Here is a 22,434-nt window from a genome sequence, read left to right on the forward strand (position 1 = left end):
TCTTCAATGCCGTATATCCTGATAGTCACAAAAACAAACAACAATCATGATCCCCGGATGGAGGAATGGCTCTAAATTATATATTCACATACTCTACAGTGTGCCTCTGTAAAGCCCCTTCAGCGTGTGATCCCAGAATTTCATTTTCTTGTCACGCACGGCCGTCTCATTAAAACTAATTGTGAGTCTTTCATGTGGCGGAGCAACAACAGCGACAGGACTCAGAGCCCCGTGGGCCAATGAAAACCAGCCAAGACCACGAATCTGTGAACACCGCTGACGTCCTGCGGCCCGGGTCGCTCTGCACCGCCAGCGTCCTGCAAGACGCGTGCAGCGCCACCCTGCAGGACGCATGCACCGCTGCCCTGCAGGACGCATGCAGCGCCGCCCTGCAGGACGCATGCAGTGCCGCCCTGCAGGACGCATGCAGCGCCGCCCTGCAGGACGCATGCACCGCCGCCCTGCAGGACGCATGCACCGCCAGCGTCCTGCAGGACGCATGCACCGCCGCCCTGCAGGACGCATGCAGTGCCGCCCTGCAGGACGCATGCAGCGCCGCCCTGCAGGACGCATGCAGTGCTGCCCTGCAGGACGCATGCACCGCTGCCCTGCAGGACGCATGCAGTGCCGCCGTGTGCTCACTGCTGCTGCCGTTATGCAAATAAATATGATGGATGGAGCGGAAATGGAGGAGATTTATGCATGAAGGGTGGGTTTCTTTTCACAATTATAAAGTAAATTATGTGACGTGTGTGCGTGTGTGTGTGTGTGTGTGTGTGTGTCTGAATGAAAATAAAACTGTCCACGTTCATGATTATGATTAAACGTGATATTTATGTTGGTACCGTCAAGTAGCTTCATTTAAAAAACGTACGATACTAAAGAAAAAAAATAACAACTGAGGATCATGATCACAGATAGAGGGCGCCATACTACACAACACACACACACGCACACACACACAGTGTGTGAGCGTGTGTATGTGAGTGTTTGAGTGTGTGTATGTGAGAGTGTGAGTGTGTGTAGACACTTTTTACTCCAAGTGAAGCCGTTTGCAACCCAACCGCCAACGTTGGTGACCTTTGGCCTTTGCGCTTTTTAACAGGAATATAGAAAAATTCCTGTTGCATAAAGTCATAACAATCAGAAGAAGTAGAAATAAGAAACAAAGGGAACACACTCTGAAGGGCCGCCTGCTCGGACCACGAATAAAACGCAGCAACACTCCTCTGGTTTCATTCTTTGACGTTCGAACGTCAAACTGAATCAACTCTGAATCCTGGTTCCACTTCTGGCTGAAGGCGCCACGAGGTCACGAGGTCACGAGGTCAGAGGAGAAGGTTCACGCTGGAGGGTGGAGGATGCAGGTGAGCGGAGGGGAAAAGAAGCCGTCTCCGTTTCCCCATCCATCAATAATAATATTAATCGTCGGCTTCTCCCTCGTGATTTACGTCTGCTGCGACCCGGCGATCAATCAGAAGGAAACGAGGGGGGTCAATGCCGGCAGGAAGACGCTTCAAGTGAGCTGTGATTACATGTGACCTTGCCCTGAAGACACACAGACACACACACACACACACTAGGCCTCCCACATTGAAACCCCTCTAAACACACACACACACACACACAAAGTTTGGCTATAGGTGTCACACAAGGAGGATGATGAGTAGTGAGGGGAGGAGGAACTCTTACGCAACACTTCAGTCTGCGTGTGTGTGTAAGCGTGAATGTGTGTGTGTGTTATTGGCCCAATAAGGCCATGGCTCTCCCAGTCGCTTCTTGTGTTTATACCACAAGGATAGAAACACACACACACACACACTCATTCCCTGGAGAGGGAATTGGAGGAGAGGGAGGCGAGCAGAGCCAGAGAAGGGAAAGGAGGGGCCGTGAGCTCGCACAAGAATCCATTTTGCCGTAACGCTACGAGTCTTAAAGGTTGTGTAGTGTCCTCCCCCACTCACACACACACACACACACACACACCCGTCGACCTGCCGGTTTCCCTCTGCCGGGTGCGGGCCGCTCACCTGCTTGTGGTACTCGATGCCCATGCTCAGCGTGTTGACCAGGATGGCGATCATGATCCCCCGGTTGAAGTATTTGCTCTCCACGATCCTCTTCAGCCGGTCCCTGAAGCCCACCCAGGCCGCCACCACGCCGTTCCTGCACGCCGCGACCCCTCGCCGCCGGCACCGACCTCGCCCGCCTCTCAGATCGCCGCCCTTCAGAGCCAAGACGTGGATAGGGGGGGGGGGGGGGGGGGGGGAGTCAGTCAAATGTGCGATTGAGATACTTTTATTCAGCAATTATTGTTTATCTCTTCAAATGTCGCCTTGTTCATAACTCCTCGTCACCGCCCACACACACACACACACACACGCCCTTCGCCCTCACTGTTTACCATCATCATCGTCACTAGTGCGGCCCCGTGCGGTCTGACCTGGGGGAAGTCGTGCAGTCCGTCCGCCTCTCCCCGGCCTCCCTCCAGGTCTCCCAGCTCCAGCTCCAGGGTCTCCAGGCTGCGGGCGCACAGCGGGCAGCTGAGCAGCTCCAGGAGCAGAGGGCTGGGCACCACGCCCGCCAGCTGGTACAGCAGCCTCTGGCGGCCTGGAGGGAGGGGGAGGGGGCAGGAGGGAGGGAAATGGGGGAGAAAAGGGGGAGAACGGGGTCAGACATTGTTTTTCTTCCAGCTGGCCTTGTGCGCCGCTGTTGTCTCTTCAGCTTCACTGAGGAAGTCAGACATGTCGTAAGTTACTTTCCTTGACTGTTGAGATGTACAGATTATAACACAACTGTCCTCCGCTGGATTATCTGCATTTGACTGATTTTCAACAACCGCTAAAGTAAAAGGAGACACACCCTTGCATGTGTTTTAAGCTCATTTCTCTCATAATATGAAGGTAGATTTGTGTCTTTTTTACCACAGCAAATTTCTTGTTTGTAATTAAATTATCTCCAAATTTTTGCTCTCAATTTTTTAAAAAATTGTCTAAAAAAAAAAACTCTCAAAAAAAAATTGGTCTAAAAAAATAAATAAATAAAATGAAAAATAAATAAACGCTCTCCAAAAAAAGTTGCTCTAAAAAAAATAAAAAAAAATTAAAAAAATTGCTCTCAAAAAAACTGCTCTCTCAATCCAAAAAGTTACAATTTTGTTTTTAAGAGCAATTTTTTCTGAGAGCAAAATTTTTTTTTTTTTTTTAGAGCAATTTATGGAAACAAGAAATTTGCTCGAGTAAAAAAGACACAAATCTACCTTCATACCACAAAGCATTTCTATATCGACTGCACATTGTATTAAACGAGACGCTTTGTGCAGCGACTCAGCAGGAGCTTACTGAGCTACATCCTGTTAGCGGCTTTAGCTGAACTGATTACAACGCCGTCTAATCCAGTCATTAAAAAATGAATCAAATGAAAGAAGAAGTTGTGAGAAGTTGCCGTCGCATTTCATCGTCTCTTACGATCTCAAAAAATTAACTTTTGAGGCTTCAAAATGTTCTGACTCTGACTCTTAACAGGTTGTTTTGCCGCCCAAAATTTTTTCAAAATTTCAAAATATTCCCGAGGTCGGCACAAAAAGGGGCCTTTGAACCAAAAACATCTCTCTGAGGTCGCACGGTTTGGCCGAGACGAAGTCATGTGACCAAGCTGAGAGCGACCGCTTGGGGACTCCAGACACAGACGTGTCCGACTTGAGACTTTTCATTCCTTCATTTGGCCTTCAGAGGCGTTTAAACCGTGCGACCTCCATCACACGTCCACATTCTTCTCTCGACGCGCTCGACACGGCGCCGCCGTCTTTCCTGTATTCATCATGTGTCGCGCTGTAAATCTTCCCCCTCCCATGCAGCGGAGGAACTGATTTATGTGCGCTTAATTATGTTCGGAGCGTCGGGGGCCGGCAGTGTGTAATCGGTGTGTGTGTGTGTGTGTGTTTAGCGATCTCTCTCCATTAGGACAGAACGTACGAGTGCAGCATACGTCTGCTGCTTCTTTATTTTCCAGCGCGACATTATCGTTTTGTTTCTCCCTCGTTCATGCTTCACGTCGCTTCTTAACTGCAGATAACGATGCTTTGCTTGCGTCTTTGTTTACGTCCCTCCTTCCTCTTCCTCCTCCTCCTCCTCCTCCTCTCCCACCTCCTCCCCCTTCATCCACCTCACTGGACCGATGACGGAGGCGCTCGGCACATGGATTTCCTGTCAGACGTCTCTAAGTGCCGTTTTAATCGCATGTTGTGTGCGGAGCAGATGAGGTTACCTCGGGTCAAACACGGGAAGATGACCAGAAATTGAAGTTAAAGATAAAGAGAATTATGTGAAAATTATTGCTCCACCAAGAAGATGAATGTGACCATCAGGCCTTTCAGGGTAGAGTGTGTACTTTATGTATTCATCAACAGAGGGACGGGCGGTTGTGGCAGCAGCAAGAAGACATTTAGGGAAATTAAATAATGATTCATTGGACGGAGGATCTGCCCTCAGGTGATTTATTTAACATCTTGGAGCATTTTTTCGGGTTTGTTTGACGGCTTTGTTTAGTTGTTTAGTTGTTATGAGACTCGAGTCGTCAGGACGACTCGGTCACCGAAATACTGATTCAAGAGCGACGAAAAATATGATGAAAAAACTCCAGACGTTTAGCTGCTGTCTACGCTCTTTAAATGTCAGAAGAGTGTGTGTGTGTGTGTGTGTGTATGAGTGTGTGTGTGTATGTGTCTGTGTGTGTGTATGTGTCTGTGTGTGTGTGTATGAGAGTGTGTGTGTGTGTGTGTGTGTGTGTGTGTGTGTGTGTGTGTGTGTGTGTGTGTGTGTGTGTGTGTATGTGTCTGTGTGGGTGTATGAGTGTGTGTATGTTCTTGTGTGTGTGTGTGTGTGTGTCTGTGTGGGTGTATGAGAGTGTGTGTGTGTGTCTGTGTGGGTGTATGAGTGTGTGTATGTTCTTGTGTGTGTGTGTGTGTGTGTCTGTGTGGGTGTTTGAGAGTGTGTGTATGTGTGTGTGTAAGTGTATGAGAGTGTGTGTGTGTGTGTGCGCGAGTGTATGTGCGTTAGCGTGTGTCTGTGTGAGTGTGTGAGTGCTTGTGTGTATATTAGCGTGTGGTTGTGTGTACCTGTATGTGAGTGTGTAGACGTTTGTGCGTTAGTGTGTGCGTGTCAGCCTGTGTGTGTGTGTGATTGTGCGTGCGTGTGTGCCTGCCTGTGTGTGCGTGTGTTCCTGTGTGTGTGTCTCACTGTGTGTGCGTGTGTTCCTGTGTGTGTGTCTCACTGTGTGTGTGTGTGTTCCTGTGTGTGTGTCTCCCTGTGTGTGTGTGTGTGTGTGTGTGTGTGTGTGTGTGTGTGTGTGTGTGTGTGTGTCTCACTGTGCTGCCCCATGAGCTGGTAGAGCTTGTTGAGCGTCTCCGTGTGCTCCGGGTGGTTCTGCGGCTCCGGGCCGCTCTGCTTGCAGTGCGGCGGCGGCGTCTTGCTGCTGTAGCTGCACACGAAGGACGGCAGGATGGTCGGGTAGTTCATGCCCCCGTTCAGCCGGCCCAGCAGCGCCCCCATGCCGCCCTGGTCCTCCCCGCCATGGCCGTTCCCGCCGGCGGCGGCGGCGGCGGCGCTCCCCCGCCGCACCGGCAGCGACTTCATCTCCAGCGCCTCCTCGCCTCCCGCCTCCCCGTCCGCCGCCGCCGCCGCCGCCGTGTGCTGCCCCCCGTTGCTGAGGCGGCAGTGCTGGTGCTGGTGGTGCTGCAGGAGGTTGTGGATCGGCCTCAGCCACAAGGCGCTGCCGGGGCCCAGGCCGCCGCCCCGGCTGGAGCCGTGCCCGTTGCCCCCGCCGTTACTGCCGCCGCCGCTGCCGTTGGGATTCACCTTTTTGCGCCTTTTACTGGACAGGAGACAGTAAATTATTCACAATTATGAATAACTGAACATGGATAGAGAGAGAGGGTTTATAGAATATAAATAACTGTTGATGTTCTTCATCACTTTGTGTCAGTTTCCGTTTTTTTGTTGAAAAGATAACTGAGACTTTTGTTAGCTTCGAGGCTAGCTTATGAAGCTAGTCCTCACTTTAGATGAGGTCACAGAACATATTTAACATAACTAATGAGAAGTAACTTCTGATAAAGCGCATGTTAACCATCAGTGCATCATCTATGAGTCCGTAATAATTGGTTTGCAATACTTAATACTTCATTTACACATGGGGAATCCTTCAGTTATAAAGTATGAAAACCCAATCATGAAACGCATTATATTAAATCTTATTAATCACAAATAAAACATGAATAACTGTGTTTATTTATACTAATGAGTGTTCATGTTGGAACGATGCTTTATAAATGATGAATTAAGTGTTCACTCATGCGTTACTGATGCTAAATAGTGTCTATATCTGTGTGTTTGTATCTGAATGCATCCCTAGAGATGTGGCTCTATATCATTTTTGCGGCTGTGCATCGTGTAATTCTGTGAGTTACAAAACTACCAAAGCTCTCAGACACAATATTATAGAGACGCTCGTCCTATAAGGACTCATACAGCGCTGCAAAGCGACACGAGCGGACCGGCCAATACAGTAAACCGCTGAGGAAAGTCCTGATTTATTCATCCTGGAGGCAAAAGTGAGATAACAATTTCCAAAAAGCAATTTCTCTCTGACATTCCTGACAGTCGTGCTCGATAAAAGCATCACAGAAAAGTCCCCCCGGAAAAAACCCCGACTGCCTGACGCCTCCCTTGTGCGCTGACCTGTGCCACCCGGAGTATATCCTCTGCAGCCTGCGCGTGAACTTGCGATAGAGGTGGCTGATGTAGCGTAGCATCTCCTCGTAGCACGAGCCCGGCTCGCTGTAGCTGGCCAGCGTGGAGTCGTTGGACATGTAGCGGGCGCGCTGCTCCCGCATCAGGGCGTTCTCCCGCTGCTTCGTCTCGGAGAACTGGGTGGCGATGACCACGAGGCACAAGTTGATCATGAAGAAAGAGCCCACCTGGACGGGAGGAGGGGGGAGGGGCCGAGGGAGAGAGAGAGAGATGAAGCTGCAGCATCGTCACACAATGTGCTTTATATTCAGTTGACTTTCCACCTCATCAAGGTGTTCAAAGCCCTCTGTGTCAACAAGGAGCCATATTAGAGCTCATGCATTATTCACATGATCAAACACACACTTTTTATCCTTTGCTTTAGAAATATTGAGATCTAAATCACGCGCTGGTGAGCTGGCCCGGACAGGAAGTGAGAAATATCCCTCCATTCTTGTAAGTAATGTCTTTTTAAAAAGGCCATTACTGTGTGTTGCGGGAAGACAGATTGGAAATTAGATGAGCGCTTTTCTCCAAAATTCTTCTCTCTGACATTCTCATTCATCTTAACTTCCGTCTCTTTCGCTTTCTAGATGAATAACTTTGTTCTTCTTTCGGCCTTTCCTCCAGTCCCTTCTCTCTCCATCTCTTTCTCTTCTTCTTCTTCTTCTCTGCCCACATTTTTGGGCGTAAACAGCACTTTTACATCAAACGACAGGCATGCAGCATTGTGAAATATTCCTCTCTCTCTTTCTCTCTCTCTCTCTCTCTCTCTCTTTGAAAAGCCCAACAACAGAATAATTCGGGCAAATTATGCCCGATAAGAAGTCTGGAAAAGGTTGGAGTGGAGCAAAATGCAAGAACAGAAAACAGAAAAAAATATCTTTGAGCAGCAAAATGTTACACGTGCTGCAGAATATGAAGAGCTGTAAAAAAAAAAAAAAAAAAAAAAGGAGCTTAAATAAATCTGCTTTTCAGATTGTGAAAGTTGCAAAATAGTAGATTTAAATAGAACATAACTCTATGCGCATAGTGCATGTGCATAACTGGCCTCTACTGATGTCTGGAGGCTGCACAAGCAAAGCCAAGTGGATTTAAAAAGCTGCAGCAAGTCATCGTTGAAGCAGCTTTAATGGGTTTAATAAATGCTGCACTGGTTTTTTTGCTCGGTGCACAATTCAGACGCAATCAAAAGTTTTGCTTTTTTAGACGTCGTTAACACATTAAAATATCAGGAAATAACAAAACAAGGCGGTACTTACGATAATGAGCAGTATAAAATATATAAAATTGTAGAAGGAGTGAGCGTCCATGACATAGTACATGATATCTACCCATCCCTCCAGAGTGATGACCTGGTGGTGGGGACAAGAAGACACAGAGACACACGCTGCATTATAATGAACGGAAGGAAAGTAGAAGAGAAAAATACACACACACACTCTCCCGAAGCATTTCATCCTCTTCAAAAACATGCGACAAACACAACCCACGCATGCACACACACACACACACAAACACACTCAAAGTACACAGCGGTCAGATGCAGAACATTTGCAATTCAGTTTTTAATGGCTGTTCCTCAGAAGAAAGCCTGTGGTGTCCCTGCAACCTCTCCCATGTGTGTGTGTGTGTGTGTGTGTGTGTGTGTGTGTGTGTGTGTCAGGGGACTGACGCAGCCCTTTCATGTAGCCACTATGCTAATGAGCGGCTGAGATGCTGAGACCTGCAAGCGGAGGCTCAGCTAAGCCGAGCCGATGACACGCTCGCACCCCGACGTTTAGCGGAGCAAGTACGCACACACACACACACACACACACACACACGCCAAGTCCTACAGCCGTGTGTACGCCGTACCTGTGCATCCATAAAGAGTCACACATAAAGCTACCTTAAACCGACACCACAAATGCACATCATACACACACACGCGCGCACATTCAAACACACACTAACACACACACACACGCACATGTGACCTGGACAAAAAGCAAATTGGTCGACGCAAAAGTCTCCCAAAGAGTGTTTTTGTCAATAACCAGTGTGAAAGAATAAAAAACAGACACAGACACGCACACACACACACACACACACACACACACACACACACACACACACACACACACACACACACACACACACACACACACACACAAGCCGCTCTCTGCTGGAAGGTTCTCCTTTGCACCAGATTATCCAAAGAGCAGAGGATTCTCATTCCTGAGCTAAACCAGGTAGACGTTCATCTTTATAGAAACTTGTTGGCACAGATATCCAGTCACCAAACTGAGTCTGGTGATGATGATGATGATGATGATGATGATGATAACCGGACAGCTAGAAAACCAAACAGTCCTCCAGCCAGTCCTCCAGTGTGGAGCAGCTCGTCGCTGTGACTCTTCATCTCGTAGGAGGTTAACGACACCGTCCGGCGAGCGTCTCCTGTGACCTCGGTGTGATTTAAGAGAGGACTCAGCCGGCGAGGGAGCCGAACAAATCACCCGCCCGACCCCCGAGCCCACCCCGGATCGCTGGCTCCGGACCCGCCTTGTAGGTCAGAGACGGCGTCCTGCAGCACATACTAATGACGCGCTGCGGCGGGGGAGTTCTGAGCTGCCGGCTGTCGTCGGGGAACGACTTGATCAACGCGTTGTCGTTGGACCCCGAGGACGAGCTCGCAGAACAAACACGCGCACGAGGCCGATAGCCGATAACCTGACGGGAACGCGGCGCCGTGACCCTGAGGCGCCTTCACGCGTCATCCTTTGAGCCTCATCTCGACTCGAGCTCCCGCCGCCGGCCTCTTCAGTCACGTCTGAAAACCAATTTTTACAGACTGGTTTTATGTAGCGTCGTCGCAGGTGGGAATGCTTTATTTTATTTTTCATATTATTGATATTATTATTATTTTACAAAATTATTTTATTCTAGAAATTATTCTATTTTACAAAATCCTAAACATTTATAAAATGTATAAAAGTGTATTTTATTATTTATTTATTTTATTTATTTTATTTTTCTTAATATTTTAGATTTTTTATTATATACATATATATATATATATATATATATATATATATTCATATTTTTAATAAAATATATTTTTACATTTATATATATATATATATATATATATATATATATATACACAGTTTTAAAAAAAATATATTGTTTTCATTTTATTTATTTTTTAATTTTTAAATATATATATATATATATATTTTTAATTTATTGTATGTGAGTTAATCTTGGGCCTCACTTTCTTTCATAATAATTGTCTTGTGTTTGCTTCCTTGTCTGTCAAAGCGCTTCTGAAACGTATTCAAAAGGTTCTCCATGAATAAAGTTATTATTCCTGTCATCCTTCCTCTCTCTCCTCTACACTCTCCCTCCCTCCCTCCCTCCCTCCCTCCCTCCCTCCCTGCCTCCCTGCCTCCCTCGTCAGCTCCCCTGGCGCTGCTGTCCCGGCTCAGTCCGTCTGCTCCTGACTCGGCGGGTCAGGACCGGGTGCGACTGACATCCTGCCGTGAAAACCCGTATAAGTCCTCGTGCGCTCGCGTGGCGCCCGCCGCTCCGCCGGGACGCCCTAACAGCTTGTTGTCGTCTGCGGGGCGACCCGAGTCGGGCTGAAATGTTTTCCACGAACCCGGCGCAGGAATGTTTAATTCATGCTCTTCATGTTTACAGATACTGAGGGAATGCAGCTCATTTAACATGCAGCACCAGAGACGCCTCCTCCATCACTAACTTTCTAACCTTCTCCCACTGTTTCCATCTCAATCGCTTCTGTTCTCTCATTTTCTTTCTCTTTTACTCGTCGTTCATGCTCTCGTTTCCCTCCACTCGTCACCACATCGTCTCTATCAGGCCAGCCTGACTTTCAAAGTTGCTTTTTTTTTAAACGTAAACTTAATATTCTCCACAACTACAAGGTTCATTAACTTTATTTAAAGTGCTACGATGCTGTGACCCCATGGAAGCCAATTTATGACCAAAAAAAATTATAATTATGAAAAAAACACTTTAAAAAGTCGACAAAAAAAAAAGTCATAATTTTGAGGAAAAAAGTCAACATAAAAATCATAATGACAACAACAACAAATAAAAAAAAGTTGTCAAAAGAAGTCATAATTATGACAACAACAAAAAAAAGTCATGACAAAAAAAAATAATAATTAGGCCATCAACTTACTACTATCTCATAATTTAGATTTTTTTTTTGTCAACTTTTTTTTCTGTCATAATTATATTTTTTTCATGTCATACTTTTTTTGTCATAATTATGACTTCTTTGTGGCGGAAATGGGCCTCCATAGTGACGCTTGTGAGAATATACATGTTTTTTCTTTTAAAATCTTGTTCAGAATCATGATTGATGTTATGAAATATGTTTAAAAAAAACACTAAAATAAAAAAATACTTACATTCTGAAAAAAAGATATAAAATAACACAAGTATTAGAACTCATTTGGGGTTGATAACACTACCTGAATACGGGGAAAAAAGGTAAAGATTGGGGTCCGACGGGGTGGAAAACTTCCTTTATAGAGAAATAAGAACATATAATTCTAATATGTTGTGTTGATGCTGCGTGCTGTGTAATTTACATGCAGTGGAGACGCCGGCTTGTAGGTTCACACCGTCTGCAGGAAGCTGCAGCTTCAGATCGGTATCTGGTGCGCACGACGGCTCCAATCTTCCATTGCATCTACCGCCTCATCTATTTTTCGTTAAATGCACACATCACATCCCATCAGATACCTGGCTCAAAAAAAATAACTACTTATCTCATCTCATCTAAGACTCAAAGTGATGCTCGCTAAACCCTCGGAAAAGAGAAGGGAAAATCTTTTAAGCCTCTAATCGCGAGCTGAGACCACACACACACACACACACGGGAAGTTGTGAGTACCTACCATGGATATAAAACATGTCGATGTGTGTGTTTGTGTGTGTTTGTGTGTCTTCACTTTTTTTGTGGGGGTAATTTGAAGGTAAGACTCTCTTTGAGAAAGTCATGTTGCGCAAGTCAGAGTCTATTAGACACAGGGGCTCATCTCTCAGCGGGAGGATCTATTACGAGGGAATTCGTATCACAACAGCACAGACGGTGTGAGCACTAAGTCGGCGATAAGGAAAAGCCCGACCGCGGTTTCCCCCGGGGAGCTGGAATCAGCCACAGGAAATAAGACCTTTAAAAAAAAAAAAAAAAGCAGCGTGTGGAGGTGATATCATGATACGTGCGCTCCGACGGACGGCGTGCAGGGATTTGTAAAAAGGGGCCTTTTTGTGTTGTTGTTCATGACTAATACTTGAGTTTGTGTTTGTCGTAGAACATCATTTTAACTCCGTTTTAAAACCTTTAGCTGAGGCATGAGCATCAGGATCATCTTGTCCAACAGCGGCGTCCACAGACCGTGAAGCCTCTTCAGCACGAGCGTACAGTCCCGTCAGACATGTTGTGTTCTGCTGAAAACGCTCTCAAACCCTCTATTCGTCCATTATTTTGCATAATTTTCTGCATGAATGTAACCGAATGTCAATGAGACGTTGAGAGTTTCCTGTTTTTTCTTTCTTTTCAGTAAGAAATACTTTATTATAAAGGAAGACAAATAACTTTCTAATAAGGTTCAGTTTGAAAAAACTGAATCAGAACAACTATGTCAATGTGTGTGTGTGTGTGTGTGTGTGTGTGTGTGTGTGTGTGTGTGTGTGTGTGTGTGTGTGTGTGTGTGTGTGTGCACATGTATGATCAGTAGTATAGTGTTTTTTTGGGAACAAAAAAAATAACACTATACTACAACTAACTAACACTTGTTAGAACTACAACTAGCTTGTTAGAACTACAACTGGCTTGTTAGAACTACAACTAGCTAACACTTGCTACAACTAACTAACTTGTTAGAACTACAACTAGCTAACACTTGCTACAACTAACTAACTAACTTATTAAAACTACAACTAACACTCGTTACAACTACAACAGTTGTAAAACAATTACAAATAGCTAAAAAAAGTTAGTTTTTTCAGTCTGGTGTTAAACTACTCGTTAAAATAAAACCTTTTTTTTTTCAATAATAACATCTTCCACGTCCCGCTCTGCACATCCACACCTGCTCACCTGGAATATGGCTATCCAGGCGTAGCCGATATTGTCGAAGTTGACAGCTCCCTTGTGCGGGTTCAGGTCCCCGGGGCGACACACGCTGTAGTACTGGTTCCAGTTCACGCAGCCGTTGTTGCTGGCCGGACTCGGCGCGGCCAGCAGGCAGTCGGCCCCGCCCTCCGCGGTGGGCGGCACGTTGTGGCAGCGCAGCATCCCGTTCTCGCGGGGAGTCGAGCAGATGAACGGGCTGTCTTCACCTTCCTCCGACATGTAGTACGGACTGATGGACAAGTTGTACGTTCTGGGTGGAAAAGATAGAAGCAGGGCAATGATTTAGGTATGACAGGTTAGCATTAGCTAAAGGTTTAAAAGTGCCTCCACCGAGACGTCGCTACGGCTAATAATCCTTCTGCTAGCTCCTTCTGCTAGCTTGCATTGTTCCTATTGTGCCATTCACCATTCAGCAGGATGCTTTGTGCTATTTAAGGTCCCGCGTAGAGACCGGGATTAGATGTAATTAATGATGCATCATTGAGCTTATCACACACAGGCACACATCCAATCGCAGATGTTATCGTCGAATTTTCCACACAACACCTTCCAACTACTACTCCCACTCAGCGTTCACACTGATCTCCACTGAGGCTGTGGACTCTCTTCCTCCACAGCATCTCAGCCACTGATTTATACGCTCTGATGATCATAAGTCCTCTTGAGAACGGGGTACTGGGGTAGAAGGAACCTTCTGCTGCTCCGTTAGCTGGAGAATGAAAGTAGAACAAGGTGCACTCGCCAGGTGTGCTTGAAACAGGCACAGCTGTATTGAATCAATTGACTGACTGTAACCCACAATTAGCTACGTCTGCGCTGCCGTTTATTGCTCCAGACAAAAACGGAAAACTAATTAGACAAATAGAATTTGCACACTTTAATTAAAAAGAAGAAATACCACCAAAATGTTATTTTGAGGATGTTTTCTGGTTTGGCAAGGTCATGAGTTTTACTGAACTTTTGTATTAAACTGTTTTCTTTTTGTCTTTATTACCGGAGCAAGAGAAGGTGAGACAAGAGGAAGTGGACTCAGGTGAGACAAGAGGAAGTGGACTCAGGTGAGACAAGAGGAGGTGGACTCAGGTGAGACAAGAGGAGGTGGACTCAGGTGAGACAAGATGAGGTGGACTCAGGTGAGACAAGAGGAGAAAATGAAGGTGAGACAAGAGGAGGTGGACTCAGGTGAGACAAGAAGAGGTGGACTCAGGTGAGACAAGAGGAGGTGGACTCAGGTGGAACAAGAAGAGGTGGACTCAGGTGAGACAAGAGGAGGCGGACTCAGGTGAGACAAGAGGAGAAGATGAAGGTGAGACAATAAGAGGTGGACTCAGGTGAGACAGGAGGAGGGGGACTCAGGTGAGACAGGAGGAGGTGGACTCAGGTGAGACAGGAGGAGGTGGACTCAGGTGAGACAGGAGGAGGTGGACTCAGGTGAGACAAGAGGAGGCGGACCCAAGTGAGACAAGAGGAGGTGGACTCAGGTGAGACAAGAGGAGAAGATGAAGGTGAGACAATAAGAGGTGGACTCAGGTGAGACAGGAGGAGGTGGACTCAGGTGAGACAGGAGGAGGTGGACTCAGGTGAGACAGGAGGAGGTGGACTCAGGTGAGACAGGAGGAGGTGGACTCAGGTGAGACAAGAGGAGGCGGACCCAAGTGAGACAAGAGGAGGTGGACTCAGGTGAGACAAGAGGAGGCGGACTCAGGTGAGACAAGAGGAGGCGGACTCAGGTGAGACAAGAGGAGGCGGACTCAGGTGAGACAAGAGGAGCTTTGTCTTCAAACATAATCAAAGTTGATGGACTGTGTTTACAGGAATATAGTTTTTTTTGTCATGTTCCTCTTGTGCAGCAAAGTACAACATTTAGTCGTACTGTGCTGTTGTGTAATTACCCTTGAATTTCACATCTATTAGCATCCATGGAAATAGCTGTTTTCTAGCAGCAAAAGCATCGCACAATTCACCTGCATATTTATTCCCCACAACAGTGAGGCGGTGTGCGGAGTGACATTCACTCTTCAAGTACTTTGTCTTCTGATTGATTGCAATTACTGTTCCAGTCTTTTTTTCCCCTGTGAGGTTTTTGCAGCACTGTGTCTCTGTCGTTCCATGAAACTCTCTGTTGGATTATAATTGGATTGCAATGAGGTCACGGCTTGACTGCTGACCCTCTGCTCTCTTTTAGTATTTATTTCACCCGCTGCTTCCTGACAATATGCACCATTGTATACTGTATATATGTATGGTTTTAATGGTGTGTGTTATGTGTACTGTGCGTGTACCTTTGCAGCACTTGGAAGAAGCCAAACACTAATTTCCACTGAGGCAGATAATAAAGTTAATCTAATCTAATCTAATACAATATAATGTAATTACTGCATTAACGTGTACATCACTTTCATGTTGTAGTTCGTATGTGAATTTTTAATTACGTTACTGCTGGGGAGCTTGTGAATTTCCCTCCCTGGGGATCAGCTCCTAATTAAACCAAAAGTGATAGATCATAATTCATTGGATGATCTATATTTCGTGTCATTAATCGGAATCTGTGAAGCAACTGGAATGCATTAGATGCATTTTTTTGGAAGTAAAGAAAGTACAATATTCCCCCCTCAGAAGTGCAGGAGCAGAAGTATAAACTACCACAAGATGGAAATACTTAAGTGAAACACAAGTATCTCAGGATTGTACTTCAGCAGAGACTGGAGCCAACGCTTGTGATTCATATTGAGCTGCAGGTCAGACGGGGATTTGTTCTGAGAGAGAAAACACAGCAGCCTTGGCTGTGAAATATTGAGCCACTGTTCTCTCACACACACACACACACACACACACACACACACACAAACACACAGGAAGAACTCTGCAACATCAACCGTGGTACAATTTGTACCATTACATCAAAACAGAATTAGTTCAGGGACGTCGACGTGACATTTTGGGTTTCCTGGGGTTGTGGACACTGAAGCGGTTTTGCCTTTTTTTCTCTTTTTGCATAATTTTTTGTTCCCACAGCTAATTTGGTTGACTGATCTTTTTTTTATTTTTTTCTGTCTGTGCATGTGTTGTGTTTCTCTTATCAGATGGATCTTATATTTTTGTTTTTCACAAGATAAAATACATGCAGGAGCAAAGGTTCACCTAAAATACATGTAAAGATTTTAAATATATATTTTTCTTCTGCTTAAACATTTCCTGTTATGCTGATTGTATGTCTCAGGTTGTTGTTTTTTTGTCACAAACCTTATCTGGAATATTATAATGTTTTAAATGTAATATAGTCAGGCCTTACTTTAAACCGTCTTAATGCAAAAGAGCCACATCATCTGCAAAGAGGAGTTTCATTTATTCATGTGGGAGGTTTTACAACTCGTGCGTTGAACTAAATGTATCTGCAAGTACATCGTGTACGACTGTAGCTCAGTGTTTAGCATGCCCGTCTTTCAATCAGAGGAGCTCAGCTAGTCCCTGTTGTTGTGTCCTTGAGCAAGACACTTACCCTGAATTGCTCTGTGTCTACAGTGTATAGAGCTAAAATGTAAGTCGTTTTGGATAAAAGCGTCAGCTAAATGTGAAAGTGCATTGCACAGATATTAAATAACAAGACTACACCATGCAGCTTCCTTTCATTTAGGAGATATTGCAACGCTGACTTTCCCAACAACACGCCTGCACCTCCAGCTTCGGTCCCCCAAAACAACCTATTAGTTCTGAACTTTTAATCACATCGGCTCAGTTTGAGCTCACCTGCAATGCCTCGCGGCGTCTTTCAGGATTGATTTTTTTTAAAGTTTGTTAACTTGTTTACAAGGCTCTCAATGCTTTGGGACAGGCCTAAATTATTCATTCTTTGTTGTTTTATAATCCGTCACGGGCTCGTACATCTTGCTGATGTTTTATTTTTTAATACAAACTAACACACAAATAGGAAAATGAGCAGCTAAGGCTTTTTTGTATTTATCTGGCAAAGAGGAAGACCTCCTTGAGGCTATAGAGGAAGTGAGCTCTGTGAACATACAAGGCCTGTAACTGCATTATCACACTTTAATCGATTTGTTTTTGTTATTTCTCTTCTTGCTTCACTTTGTCGTGAAGAACTTTGAGCTACTACCCCTGAAAAGTGCTATATAAAGACTTTATTGTTATTTATTTTATTGCATTATGAGTGCGAGGACCATCCCGGAGGCGCTACGCAGTCGGTGTACTCTCGCTATAATTATGACTTGTGTGTGTTTTTTGCTAGAGGCAACAGCTGACTGATACGCCATGTGACAACTCAACACGATCTATAACAAGAGAAGCAGAGGAAGAGGAAGAGGAAAGAGGGTGAAGACGGAAGGAGAAATACAAAAGGGGCAGAAAAAAAAGCGTTTTCTTTGAGTTAAGTGATCTGAGCGAGTTTGAAGAGTCCATGTGTGCCTGCTGGAGGCGGTGCAGGTCGCCATATGGACAACAGGAGAGCAGGGTGGATGGATTTGTTTCTATTTAGTGGAAAATACCAAATAAAATCTGTTTTTGTCTTTACTAATTCGGTCTAGACTCGACTACGGTCTTGAAGAGGATTCACGGGTTGGTATACTTTCAGGCTTCAGGAGGTAATTTAAATGAAAAAAAAAACAAGAAGACAAGTTCCCTACGTTCTGATGTCCTCTTGCAGGAAGCAGCGGTTGCGCAATAGTCCCGCCCACAGCTGGACTCCCACAATGCCGAAGATGAAGAAGACGAAGAAGCAGAGGAGGAGGACGTTCCCCAGCATGGGCAGGGTGTCCAGCAGCAGCGTCACCAAGATCCGCATACCTACGAAGAGGAACGCAAAGACATTGAGATAGCGTCAGAAGGGATCATGCTGACACACACACACACACACACACACACACACACACACGCGCGCGCAACAGCTGAGTTTTACCAACACCCCGGTTTCCACAAACCCTGACAACCTCCATTGATCTTGTGGGCTTGGAACACACAAATTCCTCCCCACAGCGTAATATAATTACACGTGATGACAGTACTGGAAGTGACAGCTTGACAGTATTTCTTCCCCCGGGATTTGAACTCGCACCCTCCTTGTGGCGAGCGTTATCTAACCGCCCGTGTTCAGCGTCCATCTCCAGTTGTCAGATGCGTTCAGCGTAAGCGGAGTCGGGGAACTTGTCCCTGAGGTTCCTCACGATGAGTCCTGTCCCCTTTCAGATATATATACATATATATACACACACACACATACACACATACACACACACACACACACATATATATATATATATATATATATATATATATATATATATATATATATATATATATATATATATATATATACATATATATATATATATATATATATATATATATATATATATATATATATATATGTACAAACCAGATTTAGCCACAAAGTAGTTGCTTTCTTCGTCCCACATCATAAATTCTCCTTTAGCTGTTGTATTTTTTGCTTTGGTCCTCACACTGTAAACACTGGGCTCGTGGAAATATAAGTCAAAATCTACTTCAAATGAATCCATTAATCATCAATCCTTCCATCCATCCATCTTTAAATGAAGGCTCGGTCACAGATCAGCTGCAGATCCAGCGTTGCATGTGAGATAATGTGTGTTTTTGTGAGCTATGTGACAGCCGTGCGGCTGAAGGTCAACCCGTCAGAGCTCTAAAGAGATGTGGTCATGGCTTTGGGACGGAGCAGGAACCAGAGAATCGATGAAATGTCCAGGTTAAATCATTGTCTCATCAAAAACAGAGCCGAGGTCACACCGACTGGTAAAACGAGAGCGAGCGCACACCTCGAGACACATCCCTCATCCTAAAAACCTGAAAAAAAACACAGGAACATGCCGGTGTGCATGCGTGAGATGCAGCAGTATTGCTGCATACCAACTACTGAACGCGTGACATGCAGACGTACACATGCACACGCTAAGTAAACAGCACACAGATGCCTTCGTAGAAACCTCCTCAACCGTCTCACAGCGTCGACATCCCCTTTAGCTGGAGTCGAATACCATGTGATCAATGCTCAGATCAACGCAGACAGGGTTAAAATAATAAACAGGGATTTAAAAGCTAGATTGGCAATGCACTCTGGGAAGTTTTAATTAAGCCCGCTGTTTAAGGGCGCACTAGAAGCAGACTCAATGAGCAAGCCAGTTCTGAAGGTCGTGACCCCGGGAGGTCAGGAGATGAGCATCACTGGAGCCCGCAGGACGTGTCGAGGGGCAATGTCACGTAGAGGACACGAAAGGAAGCAGCGCTGTGGATGCAGGCCTTCATCCAGAGAGAAGATCTTCTAATAAAGACAGAGTGTAGCTTCTTCGATTAGATCTGGGTGTAATTTAATGTGTTAATGTGAAGTCGCTGTCATCGGTGGACTGATAAACGACTGTGATTAAGTAACTGCTTGTCACCTTCTTTTCCCCCAAACACACTGGCCATGAATCAAATCCAGTCAAAGCGAAACGTGTGATGCTAGATGTGAATAAGCAAAACATAATATCCTACAAGTTAGCTTAGCAGATAGCTAACAGCAGGTCCATGAAATATAGAAGCAGGAGAATCTTTCTTGATTTTGTAAAACTGTGGGAACATAACGTGAAATGACCTTACAAATTGTCCATGAATATTAACCTATGATTCCATAATAATGATGCCGTAATGTCAGATAAGGTAAGTAGCATGAGACTAGCTTGACTAGTTAGCGTCTAAGCTAAGTTTGACATTGATGTCAATGGAGAAATGCTAATCGCGATTAGCATCTATTGCTACAACACGAAGGTTATACTGAAACGGTAAACACACAGAGAATATATAAAGATATTTACACGTCACATACATAAATACTTACAGACTTAGACCTTCAAAGGCTATAAAACAGTGAAAGTAGCAGCAGTATGTCCTCTCTGGTGAATCAGAAAAAAAAACTAACTACGGTAAGAGAGGAGGGACAATTCTATGAATGAAATGGCAATTACATTCTCCACCACTTGGCGTCTTCAACATGCAAATGTTGGGCAGAACAACAATAAAACATATATTTTAAACTCCTTTAAATTACCAAACTGGCAGCAAAGTGACCGAAACCAATGTGGCGAGAAAAAAAGACATATTTTCTACCAAAACACCGACTCACATTGAGTCTCATTTTGAACAAACTGGTGTTTCGAGGTGAGAAAAAAATAACAAACGACCGCTGCTTTTGCCACATAAATCTTGCGCGGTGAGTCCTGCTCGCTGTACCTCGGCTACAGCGGAATAAAAACAAATTAAACATCTGTCTAACGGCAGATACTTCCCTTGCACTTCGACAGAAAGACAAACAGAGAGACGGAGCGAACGCAGAGCGACGCGAGACAAACAGAGACGCTAAGTGGGGAGAGGAAAAAAATGGCCTGGCTGTGAGCCCGGATGGCCTGCACCCACAAACACTCGGTCTCGGATCGCAATGCAGAGTCACAAATAACGCTGAGGATTAGATCGGAGTCTCAAAGAGATGGAAGCTGGCCTTCATCCTGCCTCTGATTGTGTACCTGTGGGTGTGTGTGTGTCTGTTTGTGTCTCCGGCGACCTTGAGCTTCCAGCCCCAAGTGATACCTCTCACTGGGATTCACTCCCATCGCCCTCCCCGTGTCCGTCCCTTCAGGGATCGACTGTGTGTGTGTGTGTGTGTGTGTGTGTGTGTGTGTGTGTGTGTGTGTGTTTCAAACAATGTTTGTGATGAGAGCTTGAGAGAAGCAGACAACCTGCAATGTTTTATGATTGTGTTTGGGTTCATTTCCCGTACCCACACACACACACACATTGACACACACACACACATACACGCACGCACACACACTCATACGCTTGTACAAACATATGACGTCATTGTTTACGTGGGAGAATCTTAGGTCACACTGTGTCACATACGAACAACTTGCTTATTTTAGGGAGGCGAGGGTCATCGTTCTCTCTCTCACACACACACACAAAGACACAAACACACACACACACACATCTGTAGCTTGACATCAAGCAGGCATCTATAACCCTATTGATCTAAATAACAATAAGAAGAAAAGGTTTAAAGCCGCTTGTAAGAGCGGTATATTGGACAAAATGGCCGACTCGGCCCGGGCTCGGCTGCTCGCCTTACGCGCGCTGGTTAATAATCATGTGTGCGTTGTTATGACACCGTTGTCTGGTGATCCTCTTTGGCCGCAGATTCATGGCCACCTCTGTCACAGAGCTTTTAGGGAAATGACAAACTATGTGCAAATTCTCACTCGACACTGGCGCGGCAGCACCTCTGGGAGAGAGAAGAAAGCAGACATCGAGCCCCCGGAGCACCGGGCGACACACCATCAGTGATTGAGAACTAAGACGCCAAAGCATTACATTTTGTTCAACGTGTTAGCGTTAGCGCACTGGGCAAACTCATATCACAGCGATTGTATGTGAAATGCATATTTTTTAAAAATACAAGCTAGTTCAACTTAAAATGTGGAACCTGGCTGCCTTAAAATGTTGAGTTAGACAAGCTAATAAACTTAAATTGGCTGAACTTCAATTGGAGTTCATTCAACTCAGAATACATAGTTGTGTTGACAAAGGGAAAGTACACCCAAAACTTTAGTTGAACTGACTTAGAGAAATCAGTTGAATAAACTAAAGCCTTCAATCCTTTTTTTATTACAGTATATATATATAAATATATATGAGTGCATTTCACTTTCAATATTTCACTGTCAGTGTAGTATTTCCAGTATTGGGAAAGGAAGCACTCTCCAGCAGACATTTATGCAGAGTTGACCCAAAAAAAAAGGAATAAAAGCATTTTCATAATTTAGTATTGATGAGAACAGAGAGGCTTTTATCCTCCATTAAAAAAAGGGCTTTAGCTTGCAAGTTCAGTGGCTCCTCGCTGTGCGCTAAGCTGTTAGCATCGAGCCAAAGAGCAAGTGACCGCAGGTGGAAACACCGCGCTCGTCGCTAATGGAGGACTGTCCTGATGAGAAAGCACATTGGACGTGGACTCACTTGGTACTCTGTTGATGGCCCGCAGAGGCCGGAGCACCCGGACGGTCCGGATGGCCGACAGACTGGCGTTGTGGCCGTCCAGAGAGTACTCCATCACCCTGAAGACACGGCCAGAGAGAGAGAGAGAGTTTGCTTCATTTACATCCGATATATATCGCAACAACAACAACAACAAATCTGAGGCGACCAAAAATATCACAACCCACATAATTACCGCACGTATACAACATTTAATTACATGGAGTCAAAAACTCCTTTTCCCCCTCTGTGTCGTTGACTTTGCAGCAGCCGAACATCATGAATGTGACAAGAAGGCAGAGAGAGAGAGAGAGAGAGAGAGAGTTATGGTCTGAGTTGTGTTGGTTTTCTCTCGGCCCTGTGATTGCGTGTGTGTGTGTGTGTGTGTGTGTGTGTGTGTGTGTGTGTGTGTGTGTGTGTGTGTGTGTGTGTGTGTGT

General features: G+C 45.2%; 1 protein-coding gene across 3 annotated transcripts in view; it reads right to left on the minus strand.

Moving 5' to 3' along the window:
* Nucleotides 1–22,434, minus strand: part of cacna1ha (calcium channel, voltage-dependent, T type, alpha 1H subunit a) — a 96,933-nt gene that overhangs the window by 26,122 nt on the left and 48,377 nt on the right. For 2 of the 3 annotated variants that reach the window (XM_068578195.1, XM_068578194.1), the window contains exons 5-12: nucleotides 21,979–22,076; nucleotides 17,583–17,742; nucleotides 12,910–13,195; nucleotides 8,051–8,143; nucleotides 6,738–6,976; nucleotides 5,366–5,871; nucleotides 2,405–2,610; nucleotides 2,031–2,225 (exon numbers count right to left, since the gene is read on the minus strand). In XM_068578195.1, coding sequence (XP_068434296.1) covers nucleotides 2,031–2,225; nucleotides 2,405–2,610; nucleotides 5,366–5,871; nucleotides 6,738–6,976; nucleotides 8,051–8,143; nucleotides 12,910–13,195; nucleotides 17,583–17,742; nucleotides 21,979–22,076 — 1,783 coding nt within the window. The remainder of the gene's footprint in view (nucleotides 1–2,030; nucleotides 2,226–2,404; nucleotides 2,611–5,365; nucleotides 5,872–6,737; nucleotides 6,977–8,050; nucleotides 8,144–12,909; nucleotides 13,196–17,582; nucleotides 17,743–21,978; nucleotides 22,077–22,434) is intronic. The other variant, XM_068578198.1, reaches the window with a different exon arrangement.

This window comes from Clinocottus analis, unplaced genomic scaffold (genome assembly GCF_023055335.1).
Source record: "Clinocottus analis isolate CAN_PGR_092001 unplaced genomic scaffold, fCliAna1.0.p SCAF_16, whole genome shotgun sequence".
Taxonomy (NCBI): Eukaryota; Metazoa; Chordata; class Actinopteri; order Perciformes; family Cottidae; genus Clinocottus; species Clinocottus analis.